The sequence below is a fragment of the Dermacentor albipictus genome, unplaced genomic scaffold (genome assembly GCF_038994185.2).
Source record: "Dermacentor albipictus isolate Rhodes 1998 colony unplaced genomic scaffold, USDA_Dalb.pri_finalv2 scaffold_36, whole genome shotgun sequence".
Taxonomy (NCBI): domain Eukaryota; kingdom Metazoa; phylum Arthropoda; class Arachnida; order Ixodida; family Ixodidae; genus Dermacentor; species Dermacentor albipictus.
This window is the reverse complement of record NW_027225590.1, coordinates 2,026,474-2,040,964: the sequence shown is the minus strand read 5'-3', so window position 1 is coordinate 2,040,964 and position 14,491 is coordinate 2,026,474. Positions and strand designations below refer to the sequence as shown.

The 14,491-nt window shown below is 46.3% G+C and overlaps 1 protein-coding gene across 3 annotated transcripts in view; it reads right to left on the bottom strand.

The window, feature by feature from the left end:
• LOC135900791 (serine protease HTRA2, mitochondrial-like) overlaps positions 1-14,491 on the bottom strand; it is a 74,230-nt gene that overhangs the window by 43,963 nt on the left and 15,776 nt on the right. For all 3 annotated transcript variants that reach the window (XM_070529937.1, XM_070529938.1, XM_070529936.1), the window contains exon 3: positions 10,405-10,606. In XM_070529937.1, coding sequence (XP_070386038.1) covers positions 10,405-10,606 — 202 coding nt within the window. The remainder of the gene's footprint in view (positions 1-10,404; positions 10,607-14,491) is intronic.

Sequence of the window (14,491 nt, the reverse complement as noted above, 5' to 3'; positions counted from 1 at the left end):
TATTCATAGATTTAACAAAAGCCTTTGACACCATTAATCACAAAATTCTAATACATAAACTTGAATCTTACGGCATAACTGGCCCAGCACTTCAGCTTATTTCTAGCTACCTAACTAATCGTACTCAAGTTGTTCAGATTGACGGCAAACTCTCATCTGCTAAGAACATATATCAAGGCATTCCTCAGGGCTCGATCCTTGGCCCGCTGCTGTGTCTGCTATTTATCAACGACCTACCTAATGTTCTAACCACTACAGACTGTATATTATATGCAGACGACACCACTATTTTTACTTGTGCTAACGATGTCGACGAGCTACAGCAAAATGTTAACGTTGATCTGCATAACATAACTTCCTGGTGTCAAAAGAACATGTTGTGCATCAATCCTCTAAAAACGGTTTTTATGGTTTTTCATTCCTCCCCGACCCTAATTTCGAACTCTATATCGGTGCGTCTTGAAAACAACTTAATACCAATATCTGTTAGCACTAAGTTTCTTGGCGTAGTTTTAGACAGGCATCTGAAATTCAATCTTCATGCGCAGTCACTTGTCCGTAAGATATCGTTTGGAATACGCGCCATAATCAAAACCCGCTCGTACTTTCAGCCACACATTATCCATTCCCTTTATCATGCACAGCCATTTATCTTACTGCATATCAGCCTGGGGAAACACATACCTCGCTCACCTCAGCCAACTTCAACGCATGCAGAATCAGGCGATTCGCCTCATGACTTTCAGCCATTTCCTATCGAATGCAACGCCACTTTATTGCAGTTTAAACATTCATCCTCTTCATCAGCTTTTTCAGTTAAAGTTAACAATCGTGATCTATAAGTTATTTCGTAATATTGCACACATAGATGGCTTTGTTACTGAAACTTTTGTAAATACTAACACTACTAGGTTCTCTGAACTCGATAATCGTCTTTTGCCTAAAGTGCGCACAAACTATGGTAAGTTCACTACCACATTTGCGGGAATAAAACTATGGAATTCTATTCCACATACCATAAAATCATCCCCCACAGAGCACATATTCAAGAATCAGGTTAAGAAATACTTTATGCAGCAACTCTCTTCATCCTAACCACTGCCTTTGTGATTGTAATCATAATTGACTTAGCTATTGTACTACACGTTCATTACTCATATTTTTATTGTATTTTACATTTGCATTGCTTGTTCACTACAGAAGTCTTCTTCGCAATTTTTTGCCTTACTAAACAGTTTTGAGTTCTTCTTTTTTCGCGCTGTTTCTTATTTAGTCTGTAATGCCACCGTAACCAATGTTTGATCTGTATTGTCTTTTTTATTTTTTCATGTATGGGAGTCCCCCTGACAGTTTGTAACTTTGGGACTCCCTGTGTAGTGCTCATTTTGCATACAATTCTTGTAAATCTGACATCATTGATGAATAAACTTGAACTTGAACTTGAACTTGAAGGTCGTATTATCTTCCGCGCAAGCATGTCAGCAACCTGTTGTTCAATGACCTTTCGTTCGGACTGCGATACACGATAGGGGAGTCATCGTATTATAGCGGAACCATCGGTTTCGATGCGGTGTGTAGCCACAGGAATTTGGCTCAACACAGGGGAACAGCTATCGAAACAAGCTTTGTGTTTTGCCAAGACCACCATTAAGGCTTCGGACTGCGTGGCTGTGAGGTCAGCACCAAGAACGGCTGGAGGAGGGAAAGAATTATCCAAACCTGAGGTTGGTGCTGGCGATGAAGAAGGGCAAAGCGCGACTACAGAGATAGGTTGAGTGTCGGCGAGGGTTGCCACAGTCATCCCTTTGGGCAGCATCACAGGATCTGGGGTCGTGTTGCAAGCAGACAGAAGGGCGCGGCCGCGTGAAAACCGGACGAGACAGGTGGCAATGAGAATTCCGCAAGAAGTACAGCGGGAAGAAGGGGCGACTAGGGCGTCTCCGTCGGCGATCTGACTGGATGTTACGGCTACAACGTCTTCGTGACCAAGATGCAGGACGTAGTCTGCAGTGATGGCCAAGTTCACGCATGAAAGTGAAGAGTCCATAACTGGTTCAAGCTCTGTATCCGTGATGTGGACAACTTCCTCTCTACATGAAATGACGGCTGAAGAATAATGTAGGAAGTCCCAGCCCAGTATAAGTTCATGGATACACGTTGGAAGGATGCTAAACTCGATGTGGTGGCGTATGCCGTCGATCAGAACACGAGCAGTACACTGTCCGTCAGGGTGAATGAATGCATTATTAGCACCACGCAAAATAGGTCCAAGACAAGGCATTTTTACTTTACAGAGCCGGGAACACAGATCGCTCCGAAGAACAGAAATGGCGGCACCAGTATTGATGAGAGCTGACGCGGGAACACCTTCGACAGTCACAGAAAGCATGTTGGCCAGGTGAACAGGAGGAATTTTCGAAGACCGATAAGAAGCAGTTTCCCCTCCAAAAACTGCAACAGTTAGTTTTCCGAGTGCTGGTCGACAAGATGGGAAGTGGGGCGAAGGGGTGATGTAGAGCGCCGGTAAGGCGATGGAGAACGACGTCTGGCCGAACGGGAACTATGAGGCAGATTGGGAGCAGCTGGAGGAGACGGAGAACGCTGTTGAGGGAACGAGTACGATCTGGGATAGTAGTCGTCTGATCGGCGAGTGCAGTCTCTTTCGTGTTCTGCATAGCCTTGTCTTTCATCCTGCTGGCGGCGGCGGCAGAAGCAAGATATATGGCCGCGTTTACCACAGTAAAAACAAACCGGACGAGGTGGACGCCACTGAGGGTACGATGGCGCAGCAAGTGCTCTGGTTCCCATCGAAGCCAAATGGTCATAGCAAACGCCAGTAGGCACGGAGGCCACGGTAGGGGTGGGTAGCGAAACAACATCCACGTAGGTAGGTGTGGGGCGCGCTACCGGAGCAAGATGCGTCGTGCGTGTAGTCATCGCTGTCAACTCCTGCTTTACCACCTCGCGCAAGTCGAAGGTGGGGGTTGGGGCGCAGGCAGCAGGTGGACACCTTAGGTCTTGTAGTTGAAGCTCTTCGCGGATGACGGTGCGGATAAGAGCACGCAGATCTGGAGAATGGGGAACCTGAGGATCGCTGCTGTCATGTGGAAGACGAATAGGCTGCAGCTCGTCGAGGCGTTGACACGTTGAAGTGATGTCTTGGACAGAAGCCGGATTTTGCACGATTAAGGCGTTGAACGCGACAGGCCCAATGCCTTTAAGGATGTGGCGAACGTGTTCGGCTTCCGTCATGCTAGGATTCGCACGGCGGCACAGAACCAAGACATCCTCTATGTATGAGGTGTAAGACTCTTGGGGAAGTTGGCAGCGTGTTCCCAGCTTCTGTTTGGCGACTTCTGCACGGCCAGACAAGGAAGCAAAGATTTGCCACAGCTTGGAGGTAAACGTGGACCAATCTGCGATGTCGGATTCGTGGTTGAAATACCACGACTTTGCAACACCGGTCAAGTAGAAGGCGACGTGCCTCTATTTCTGGGTGTCGTTCCAACTCACGCGGTCGTAGTGGTCGATCAAATCGTCGACGTCATCACCGCGGAGTCCCGCATAGACAGGGGGATCGCGCTGACGGCTCGTCACAGTCCAAGAGGGTGCCGCAGGCGGGGTCGTCTGTGCGGTAGGGTTAGAGGCGCCGGGAGGGCCAGGGTTGAAAGTGTCCATTGTTGTAGGGGTAGCTGGGTGCAGGCGGCGACCGGAACGGAGCTCCAGGGAGGACGGGAATGCGAGAGGATGTCGGGGTCTTGACGTACCTCCACCACTTTATAATACCGAGATCGATCAAGTTGTCCAGCGCTGCTTATTCCAAAAAAGGCAACGCCCCAGCTCACGCGCAAAGAAGAAGAACAGGGAAGATGATGGCGATGATGACGTTGATAGTGCTATTTGAGGTGATATATATATATATCACCTCAAATGTAGGCCGAACAAAAAAAAAAGCGAGGACAGCGTTCACAAAATGCAAACAGTATTTATCGAATCTGAACGTGCAGACCTCATTCAACATCGTCATCGCTGCTAGACTTGTCGCTGTGTTCCTTGTCACTGTCACCTTCAAACAGTGCACTATCTTTGGTACCATCAAGTGCATTGGATATGCTGCACTTCTTAAAGGCGCGCACGATCAAAGTACCCTGGATGTTGTCCCACGCTGCAGCTACCCAGCCTGCCAGCTGCAATAGCGATGCACGTTTAATGAGGCCAGTTAGCATGTGATCTTCGTCAGTCAACCAGTCCGTGTAATATTTCCTCAGACGATCCTTGAAAGGTTTGTTGATGCAGACATCAAGTGGCTGCAACTGGCCTGTGATGCTGCCCGGTATGACAGCGAGGTCCGTGTTCATTTGGGCGAGCGCAGCCTTCACGTTGGTCAAGTGCCCACGGTAAGAGTCAACGACAAGGAGCGAGTTCCTTGTCAAAAGGGCTCCCGGACACCTTGGACACACAATCTTAACCCACTCTTCCACCACCGCACTCGTCACCCACCCGTTCTCATTTGCCCGCACAATGACATTTCTTGGGAAATTTTCTCGAGCAGGCAGTGTCTTTCTTTTAAATATCTTATAAGGAGGGAGTTTATTTCCATCAGCTGTGCCGCAAAGCATCACAGTTGCGCGCCGAAGAGTGAAAAAAAAAACAACCATTACATATATATTACCTCGAACGTAGGCCGAACAAAAAAAAGCGAGGACAGCGTTCACAAAATGCAAACAGAATTTATTGAATCTCAACGTGCAGAGCTCATTCAACGTCGTCGTCGCTGCTAGACTTGTCGCTGTGTTCCTTGTCACTGACACCTTCAAACAGTGCACTATCTTTGGTGATAGCTTCAAGCCAGGCACGCACGCAAAAAGCTGCTGTCGTTGTCGCCTCCAACAACGGACGTTTTTCTCGTCGACGCCAAAGTCCTGCCCGGCTTGAAGGTTCGACGATGCCTCTGCGGCTATCACAACTTTTTGCTTGAAAGCGGCACTGTAGTGGCATCTCCTGCTTGGTGTTATCGCTATAACACCACGCCGCACACTGATACAGCCGACACGACACAGGTCAGAATGGCAACCTCGCTTGAGTACGGTTGGCCACTGGCACGGCTAGTAGCGGCTGCGATACTGACTTGTCTGGATGGCGCTAGCGATGCACCATATTTACCAGTTTCAATGAAAAACTGGCGTGTTTCTTAATATCTTCGAATCTAAGCCGACCCTAGAGTTTGCAATATGCTTATTTGAAAAAAACTATCGGCCTAGACTCGAATAAATACGGTAACTAGCCAAACAAAGCACTAATATTGCTCTAACCAAGTGTAAACCATTTTAAACATATACAAAAACAACGTGTTAACCATTACACTCCTGCGAAAAATTTATACCAGCAGCAAAGAAGAATACATTTTGTTACTGCTACTGTGTGTGGTTAAGCTCTATGCCACCAGGTGGCTGCACCGTGCAGACCATTTACATTTGCGCTTCTGCTCATTACGTGAAACGACATGATCAAACAGCCAGGCGCTGTCCCCTTGCTCTTGCGTTTACCCTAATATCAGACTCGCGAAACGCTATTGCGTTAGTAATCTTCCGGTGTGAAGTGATGGCCGCAAAGGTACAAATCCTGGCGCCAGTCAGATAGCGGCAGTCTGATGCGCTGCAGCCAGTCCGCTCATCTGCTGCCTTGCAGAGGGACACGATATCGTAGCTTGACATATTGCCAGTCAGTACATTTACAGTCCACAACGCAACAAAGCCAAATCATAGTGCTCGCCAAAAGACAGACCAACTCTGACCACGGAGCTTGACATCAAAATGGAGCACGTTGTAACACAATTTGAACGAAAAAACCAGTAAAAAACACAAAGGACAAGAGGAGAAGTTCACACCACCACCTCTTGTCCTTTGTGTTTTTGACTGGTTTTTTCGTTCAAGTATGTACCAACTGGCCCAGATTTCAACCCTTCTTTTGTAACACAAGCAGAGGACGCTTGCTGTGTGCCAGAAGTGCGCAAGTGTAGTGTGAAATTGTTCTCATGCATTCTCTTTCTGTTACTTTCTTTTTATAGAAACAAATTAACTAATATTTCAACTATTACGAACATCATTTGTTCACCGTAAAGGTGGAAAAATAATCGATGATGCGCCCTGGGCAGCCAATCCGATAGCTCGCCCTACTGACGTCAATTGGGTGATTTACGTCATATGGGTAGGGGCGGCTAAAAATTCCACTGAGCAGTGTGCTGTGATCACCAGCGATGTACATTTTTATAACCTTGTAATAAATTACACACTTTACACGGAGCACTTCGATGCGTCAATGAATGATCAGAAGGACCTACTCTTTCGACTCAGTATGTTTGTACAAAATCGTCAAAATCATTCAGGGTCCCTTTAAGCCAGAAGAAGAAATCTGAGTGAAGACTTTTTCCAGGTTGTCATCATGTTTGAGCACTGCCAAAAACGATTTCGCCAATGTAAAACTTGATACCAGAAGAGCCCGACAGAATTTGATACACAAGTTTTTGGAAAGCAGAAGGAGCGGAAGTGAACCCAAAACGTACTCGTTTAAAACGAAGAAGGCTTTCGTGCATTATAAAGGTCGTCAAATCGCAACTATCTTCATGTAGTGCTACCTGGTGGTAGGCTGAGGCGAGGTCTAACTTTGAGAACCATTTAGCACCTTGCAGAGACTGCAGCAGGTCTTTCATGTGAGGCAATGGGAAGCTATCAATGACAATGGCCTGGTTAGGTGTGCGCAGATCCACACACATTCGAATGGCTGCCTTCTGCTTGCGAACAACAAGAATGGAAGACAATCATTCTGATGATGATACACGTTCTATGACCTGTTTGACTGGTTCTCGCAATGCGAGAGGGAGCTGCCTGAGCTTTAAGCGTTGTGGTGAAACCGCATGTACGAGGCTAAGGCCAGGAGTAAAGTGTTCGAAACAATTGAACCTAGCTGGTAGGTGGCCCACCGTACCCAATGAGGTGGATTTCTGCAACGTGTTAGATGTCACTGGTAGCAACTCAAAGGCAACTTCGGGCAGGGGCGATGCACTCAAAGGACACCAGGAATTCAACGGAACTGGCTGGGTAGTGGTGCCGCAGCACTGAAAGCTGTCGCCTGCGAGTGTCATGTTCAGTTGGTGGGTTGCATCAATACCAAGAAGGGATCGGCCATTTTTTACAACATAGAACAGTATCTTGGCAGTGCGATTTTGGAATGTTACAAGAGCTTGAAAACACCTGAGAAGTGGAACGATAGTGCCTGGATAGTCTTTCAGTATTTTGTGGGGAGCTACTAGTCTGGAATTGGACAGCTGAGGCTCGACACGGTATTGCGTGAACAAGTATTTAGACAGAAGGGAAACCGAGGAGCCAGTGTCCCCAAATAGGGAGAAATGTTTTCCGTTCACCTTTACATCGCTATAAAATCCCAGATTCTGGACAACCGGTTGTGGATAGTTGTTTGACTGGGCAATCGACTGGACACAATCTGAACGACAAAGTCTGAAGGGACTGGGTGACCTGCAGGCTTGCTGGTGCCTTGCCTGTGGGGGCCGCATGAAGGTGCTACTGCCACACACCGTGGCGAAATGCCCCCTCTTGGAGCACTGGTAGCAAACCTTGCCATGCGGGACAGTTCCGAGTAGTAGCATGCTGATAGCCACAGTTGGAGCAGCCAATCAAAGAACTAGGTGACCAGCTGTAATGCTGGCGCATCGAGAAAGGTCCAGTCAGTTGACGAGGCCGGGGTTCGGTAGAAGGCGTGAAAACCCACGGTAAAGAACGGCTCTGCCCCAGACTTTGATGGAGTGCTGCGCTTAGCTGTACGAGCGCTTCGGGCTCATATTCCTGAAGGCGACGCTGACACGCTTAGCATCTTTAATGATCTTTACAGCCTTCTCAAAAGCAAGTGTGGGTACTTCGACATGCAAACGTTTGCGTAGAGGTCAATCCAATGAGCAATTGTTGGAGAAGCAGCTGGTCCTACAGGTCACCAAAATCACAATGGTTTGCAGCGTCTTGCAATTTGAGGAGAAAGTCCTGGGGGCGGAGGGGGGGGATGTCTCACCTTGCACAAGGTGCACAAGGTTCTGAAATGAAAGTTGTGCTGTGGCTACTATATCTGGGGGACTGAACTTGGCAGTTAGTATTTTCACCAATATGAAGCAAGCACCTTTAGCTGACACCAGTGTTTCCAATGCCGCGGCGAGTGCAACCCATGCTTGCCTGTGACTTTCGGTCCCAAGAAGTGTTTTCAAGACTGCGGCTTTGCGAATTATGGAAAAATTTTCGCCACCAGCAGTGATCAAATATGTTTCGATATCTTCAAGCCACCAAGTCCACAGTACTGCTGGTGTTCCCGGATGGTCCCAAAACAAGGGGAGTTTTCCTATCAGGTTGGTGATGTCAGGGCTGCACGGCTGTGCGTTCTGCAGAAACATTGCACTGTGCATTGTTTACATCACCAGGCATTTTGCTGAGCTTCCTGGGGGCGGTGGCTGGCCATGTGTGACGCGATAAGCCGCAATGCGCTGAGAGCGAGGGGCTGCTTCGGCAGGCTGTTTGTTGCGCTGAAAACGAGCTGAATGGGCATTGCCGCAGCTGGTGTTGCCGATGAGATGCTTCATGGCTGCTGGCTGCAGTTGAGCAGTGAAATGTGGAAGGCATCCAGGGCACATGTCGGCATTCCAGTGTTTACGAAGGGATGCGCCGTCCACTGTTGGTGGCTCCAAAAAAATGACACACACAGTAGTTTCACATCATGCCCAACTTGCCCCTCGGCTGCTGCAAGGGTGTTGATATATCTACAAGGGGGTGCCCCCTGGTGCCATCCAATGGAAAGTGCTAAAATATACAACAGCCAGCGTTTTAAAAATAGTGAGCAATACGTTTGTTCTGACTGAAAGAAACCCCGAGTTATGGCTGCAATTTCGTAATTTGGTCAATGTTTTAGTGTCAATCACTGGTAGAATAAAAATGTTTTTTTTTATAGCAGAGATGATATTGGATCATAGAAGAAAAATAGCCAAATAAACAACTCAAACAAACAAACATTCAAAGAAATATACAACTGTCACCAGATCATATTTCAACAGTTCGCTCTGTCCGAAGTGAACTTGCCAGCTTTTCCTTTTTGTGTGCCGCATGCGCGGCAAAGTGCATCAGCTTTGATACCGGCACCGGGATCCCACTTCAATTAAATGCCACAAATTTCATTGCGCCTGTGATTTCAGCTGGAGCTGGAATCGGTGCTGCATCAGCATTAGCGAGGTATATAAAAACAAACGCAAGATAAGAGAGCAATCTGCAACAACGAAATTCATGGCAAAAATAAAATTACTTCATGAAGGTCTTCATTCTCATTGGCACAATAGATACACAATAGATATGGTTGGCAAATAAAGATGCTGTATACATGTGCAAGTTGCGAAAAGAATGCAGCGCAATTTAAAGGCACATTTCCAAACTCGGAAGATTTACTGCGCAGCAAGCAGGCTGTGGCGAACGGATGCGTAAGCGACGTCAGCACCCCCTCGACCGTTCTTTCTGGTGCATCGTGGAGCGGCCTCAAAGCCGGCGGCGCAGTCTGCACACGTCCCCTATTTAAGACATTGTAATAGCCTCAGCATTTGTGATGCATTAACGATGCGGAACGCTATCAAGACGAAATTGTTCACTGCATTATTAATTTACTACTCTGCTCTAGTATGGTCAGTGATGACGGTGGTGAGTAAACGTTAAATAGACGCCGAGCAGGCGATGCAGCGTGAGTGAATAATTATAAGGGCAAGCATTCTAACATGAACAAAATATTATTGGAAAGCATTCCGCAACGACTTGTGACCCGTTAACCCCGCTGGCCAGCGGCGAATTTTCGTCACGGCCAAAGTGCCTTTGTCTAGTTGTCACTGCTTCATCGAGCTTTGGTGGCTAAAGTTATGGCTTGGTGCTGGATCAGATGCAAACAAGCGCATGCTGTTAAACAGTACTACCGTTCAGTACGTAGTTATTCCGAGCTCCGGCCAACTACGGTGTAACAAGGTTTCACTGTACACGCATGCGTGCACCATCTACTGTCACAGTACGAGCACCGATATGCCTAATGAGTGTACCGGCAGGCCTTCAGAGCTATTTCGGACGTGCATGTTGCGATTTGAGCATGCATTCAGTAAAAAAGCATGCATTCATTTTTTTCTGACGTTTTCGTGGCCCCTAGTGAGTCTGAAAAATTGGACGTTGACCCTACCTGTGCATTTTTCTGCGATAATAGGCTCAAGTTGAGCGCCCATCCTGTGTGATTCCTCCTTTGTCCTTGCTGTTCACGCTGCCTCTAATTTATGAACTGATACCAACTTGCCAAATTTTCAATTCACTTGAGGGACGGGGCACTCACTGCTGGGATGCGAACGGTGGCCAGATCAGAGCGGCGGTCGACGGCCTCCACTTTTCCTGTGAACTGACGCCCGTCGTGCAACTTAACAGTCACAAGCCGGCCATCAGCCACAACATGTGCATTAGTTAGGATGAGACCATCGGGGCACACCACAAAGCCAGAGCCATTGGACACGGCTATCTGCTGTTGAGTGAATGGGTGCCTGCAGACAACAGAATCGCGCAAGCACAACTCTCAGCACAAGCATGCACTGGCTATAAAGCACTGTGAAATTCTGAAAATGCTACTTAAAGAACAATAAGTATTCAGTTAGACTAGCTTGGTACATTACACTTGAAAGGAAATACAGGATTTGTGTTCCAGTCTTTCCTCTACTGACTTATCTGGCATGTCAATTATCTTCTATGTCAAGCGTATGTCCAACTCCACTGTAAGGGATCCTGCTTTTATTTCCCTCATCCTTATTTTGTTTATTCATGCAATTTGTCTGCAATTGTCTGTTGTATCTTCTTTAACTGCAACTCAACTGCACATCCTTTTCTTGTCGTCTGGGATGTCTCAGCGATGACTGTACCCAGTTATTAAAAGTACAACACGCAGGTTTTTGCTGGCCAAAATTAATAGAATTCACACACATAAGCTGTGCGATGTCATCAATATATCTTGCCATGCAAGTGACTATAGCACACATATTTCAATTGTGAAATTGAAGCTGGTAAGTGCTCAAGGCAGCAGTAGGAATTATAAGATTACCACCTCTTAAGAGACATCTGTACCAAAAGCCACAAGCAAAATACTAGCAGATTGGTAGCTTTGTCTTGCAGAGCTTGAGGCCCTGCAACCACATTTTAGAGCTAAATGCATAGACAACAATGAAAACTGGTACCTACAAATGGAACTTATTCAAATATCAAGGGGTTAATTAATTTATTTATTTAATTAAATATGTTATTGTGAAGAGTCACACATTTTGTAATGTCCACACAACTGTCGATTTCTGCCACTGAAAATTGTCACAATGTCTTAAACCACCGTCCCCTGCCCTTTCTCTTTTCTAAAATTGGAAAGAGTCAAACGCTGAAACACCTGGTACAAGCCACACGTACAGTCAACGACCAATTTTGCGGTTTGCCCGATTTCCCGGACATGCCCCTGCCACGTGCCCTATAGATTCAATGTATGAGCACGTTTCGAACGCAACGAACCTTTGCTGTCCAATTTTCCCGACTTTTTTCCATGAGCGCAGGTCCGAAACAGCATTAACCATATCCACCACTGCCACCACTTTGATTATCTCATCTCCTCTAACCGGCGCTCTCCCACACAGATCTGCTGGCAGCCGTAGCCACCACCGCAGCAACGCTAGGCCTAGCTACTTCGATGTTCGCTAACTACTTTCTGTTCAGTGCCGTGTTTTCCATTGAAGCAATTTGACACTTTTAGTAATGGTGCCGACTCCGCCTTTGTAATCCTCGTCAGTCTTGGAAGCTCGGCGCATTGCATAATGACACTCTAAAAATCAGCTTCGCCTCAATACAGAATTGTTACGCAGTGAAGCTACCCGAAGTATCGCGGTGAAGCATACCAAGAGTGGGAAGGGGCAATTGTCACGGGACGCTGTACGTACGTATTCCTTAATTACACATGCGTGCACTCACCGTCTCCTATCAGATTATGAGCACGAATACGCCTAATATTTGTACTGGCCGGCCTTCAGAGCTATTTCTGATGTGCATGTGAGGATTTGAGCGCTTGGGGGTGGCATTTGTTTTTTCGTACTGCCCGTTTTTTCGGACATTTTCAGGGAGTCTGGAAAATCCGGCGTTGACTTTCCGCCTTTTCCAAGAGGACCATGGCGTACATAGAACCAATAAATTAGCACTAAGCTATCCTGTTCAATATTTGAAAAGTACATTTAGACTACATTAAGACACATAACAGAGCCAGAAAATATGCAACCAAGCACTGTCAAGGTGAGGGCAAGTTCGGATTATACTAGAGAAGAAAAATCAGGAGCCCAAGAAAGCGCTGTCGTGCATAGACTCTTCTTGCAGCCCTATCGTCTCTGGGATGCTCTCTTTTTTTTTTTGTGGCTGTATAAAATCAATTTCGCAAAATTTCAGCAGCAAAGCAATGTCTGCAAAAAGAAATTTACAATTAAATTCAGGCTCTTTAAGAAACAGCCTTTAGAAGAAAACAAAACAAAAGGGCAACATCTTTCCTGCCACTATGTTTGGTCTGCTTAAGTCAGTGCTTGCTGAAACAATTATGCACAGATATTTTATGATGCCTGTGTTGATATTACACAGTCACTTACAATGCATTTACAAAGCGCCTTCAGCAACAAGAAGCCCTACGTGCAGCTTCACTTTAAAAACAGGCACAGCAGCAGCAACAAAAAAGAAAGCTGCTGCTTCTGTGGCAGCTCTCTCTTCAAAGCTCATGAATGCAGTGACACCAGTGAGCATATCACAGTGGGACATCTGAGGTGGCGTGACTGAGTCGTTTTTGACAGAATAACAAAGCAAACATTAATGAATGCATAAATGAACAAAATTTTAAATAGCACAGAGTTACAATGCAACCCACTTTTTGTCTTGAGCACATTCCACTTTGCATGTCATGCATTGTTGCTTGCACAGCAAGTGAACCTATGTATTAATTTTTCTGCTAGAAAATTACTACACAAAGGGGTGTGACAACTCCAACAGGACAAAAGTATTACAAAATTTAAAAAAAAGAATACCGAAATCTGCTGCACTAACAGGCTTTTTTTTTCCAGGGTGCAAAGACCACAGACAAAACAACATATTGACAGAAAAGAAAACATTCAAAGCTAGATAGCAGCCGCCCCCCTCCCCCCCCCCCTCTAATGTTATGGAAAAATTTTAAACATTAAAATTTTAAAGGCTACAATGTTTTCTAAAAGCACTGAGAAGCCAAGTTCTGGGTAGTGAAGTTGGAAGTGAACCATCTTGTACCTGTCACACGAGCATGCAAAAACTTTTTTATGTAAGCGGTATTTTACCAAGTTGAAAGACTTTTCAATGAAGAGGTGTTGTGCAGCAGACACAGCACCGACAATCTTTTAGTGTTTCCTTCTGGACACACTACTAAAAGTGTGGTGTAAGTGTTCGAAGCAAAATCGGTCAAAATAAACTGATGTACCTCGAAATAATAATATAATAATACCAGTTTATAATAAATTAAATTATAATAATACCAGTTTTAACAATATAGTGGGTATACAGTAAAAGCTCGTTACTTCGAACTGCAAGGTGAAGTCGCTTCAGTTCGAATTCACGAAAGTTCGAGCTAACGAAAGTAAAGGAGAACAACAGTACACTGCAATTCGGAAGCAGTAGGGCATGTCAGAAAATTGGCATGTCAGAAAGTGATGGCGTGTGCTGCGGGCACACGCCATCTATCTTGAAGTCGCAGCTCTCGGTCCGACTGTGCCACACCACCGATGTCCACTGAAACAAACAATAGCCGAGGCTTAACACCATCATAAAGAATCGCGACGGCCGGTACATCCCAAGTTGAAAACAGACGTGCACAACCGATGAAGACTGCTCAGACAAGGACGCTGAACATGTGAAGGTGGCGAAGGCCCCAATTCGTCGGTTCTTGTTTGCAAGTGCAGCTGCGACGCACTTGATTCGCTGTGCTTTGGTGCTTGCCGCACCATCTGCCACGCAACATTAGCACTACACAAGATTTGCAAAGCATCTGCGATATGCGACGGGCAAGATGTCTCGGAGGTCACGTAGAACGGAAAGGAGGCAGCCGTTGCTGCCTTCTTGCCGATCCCGCGCCGGTTAGATTTTTCCCGATTTTGCCTTCTCTCACCGTTCTCTCCGTTCCGGAGGTGATGCAGCCTTGTGTGTAGGCAGTAGGCACGTTTCTATGGCCGTGTGCCAGGCACCAAGCCGCCGGCACTGTGGCACGTAGTTCCAATTATCCGTGGCGGAATCTTCTCGCATTCGAATTAACGGCTTCTTTTATACATAGACTTTTGTGGAGCTTGGCCGAACCAAATCGTACAGTTCGAATTAACGTGCTTTCACTGTAACAATGAGAAGCT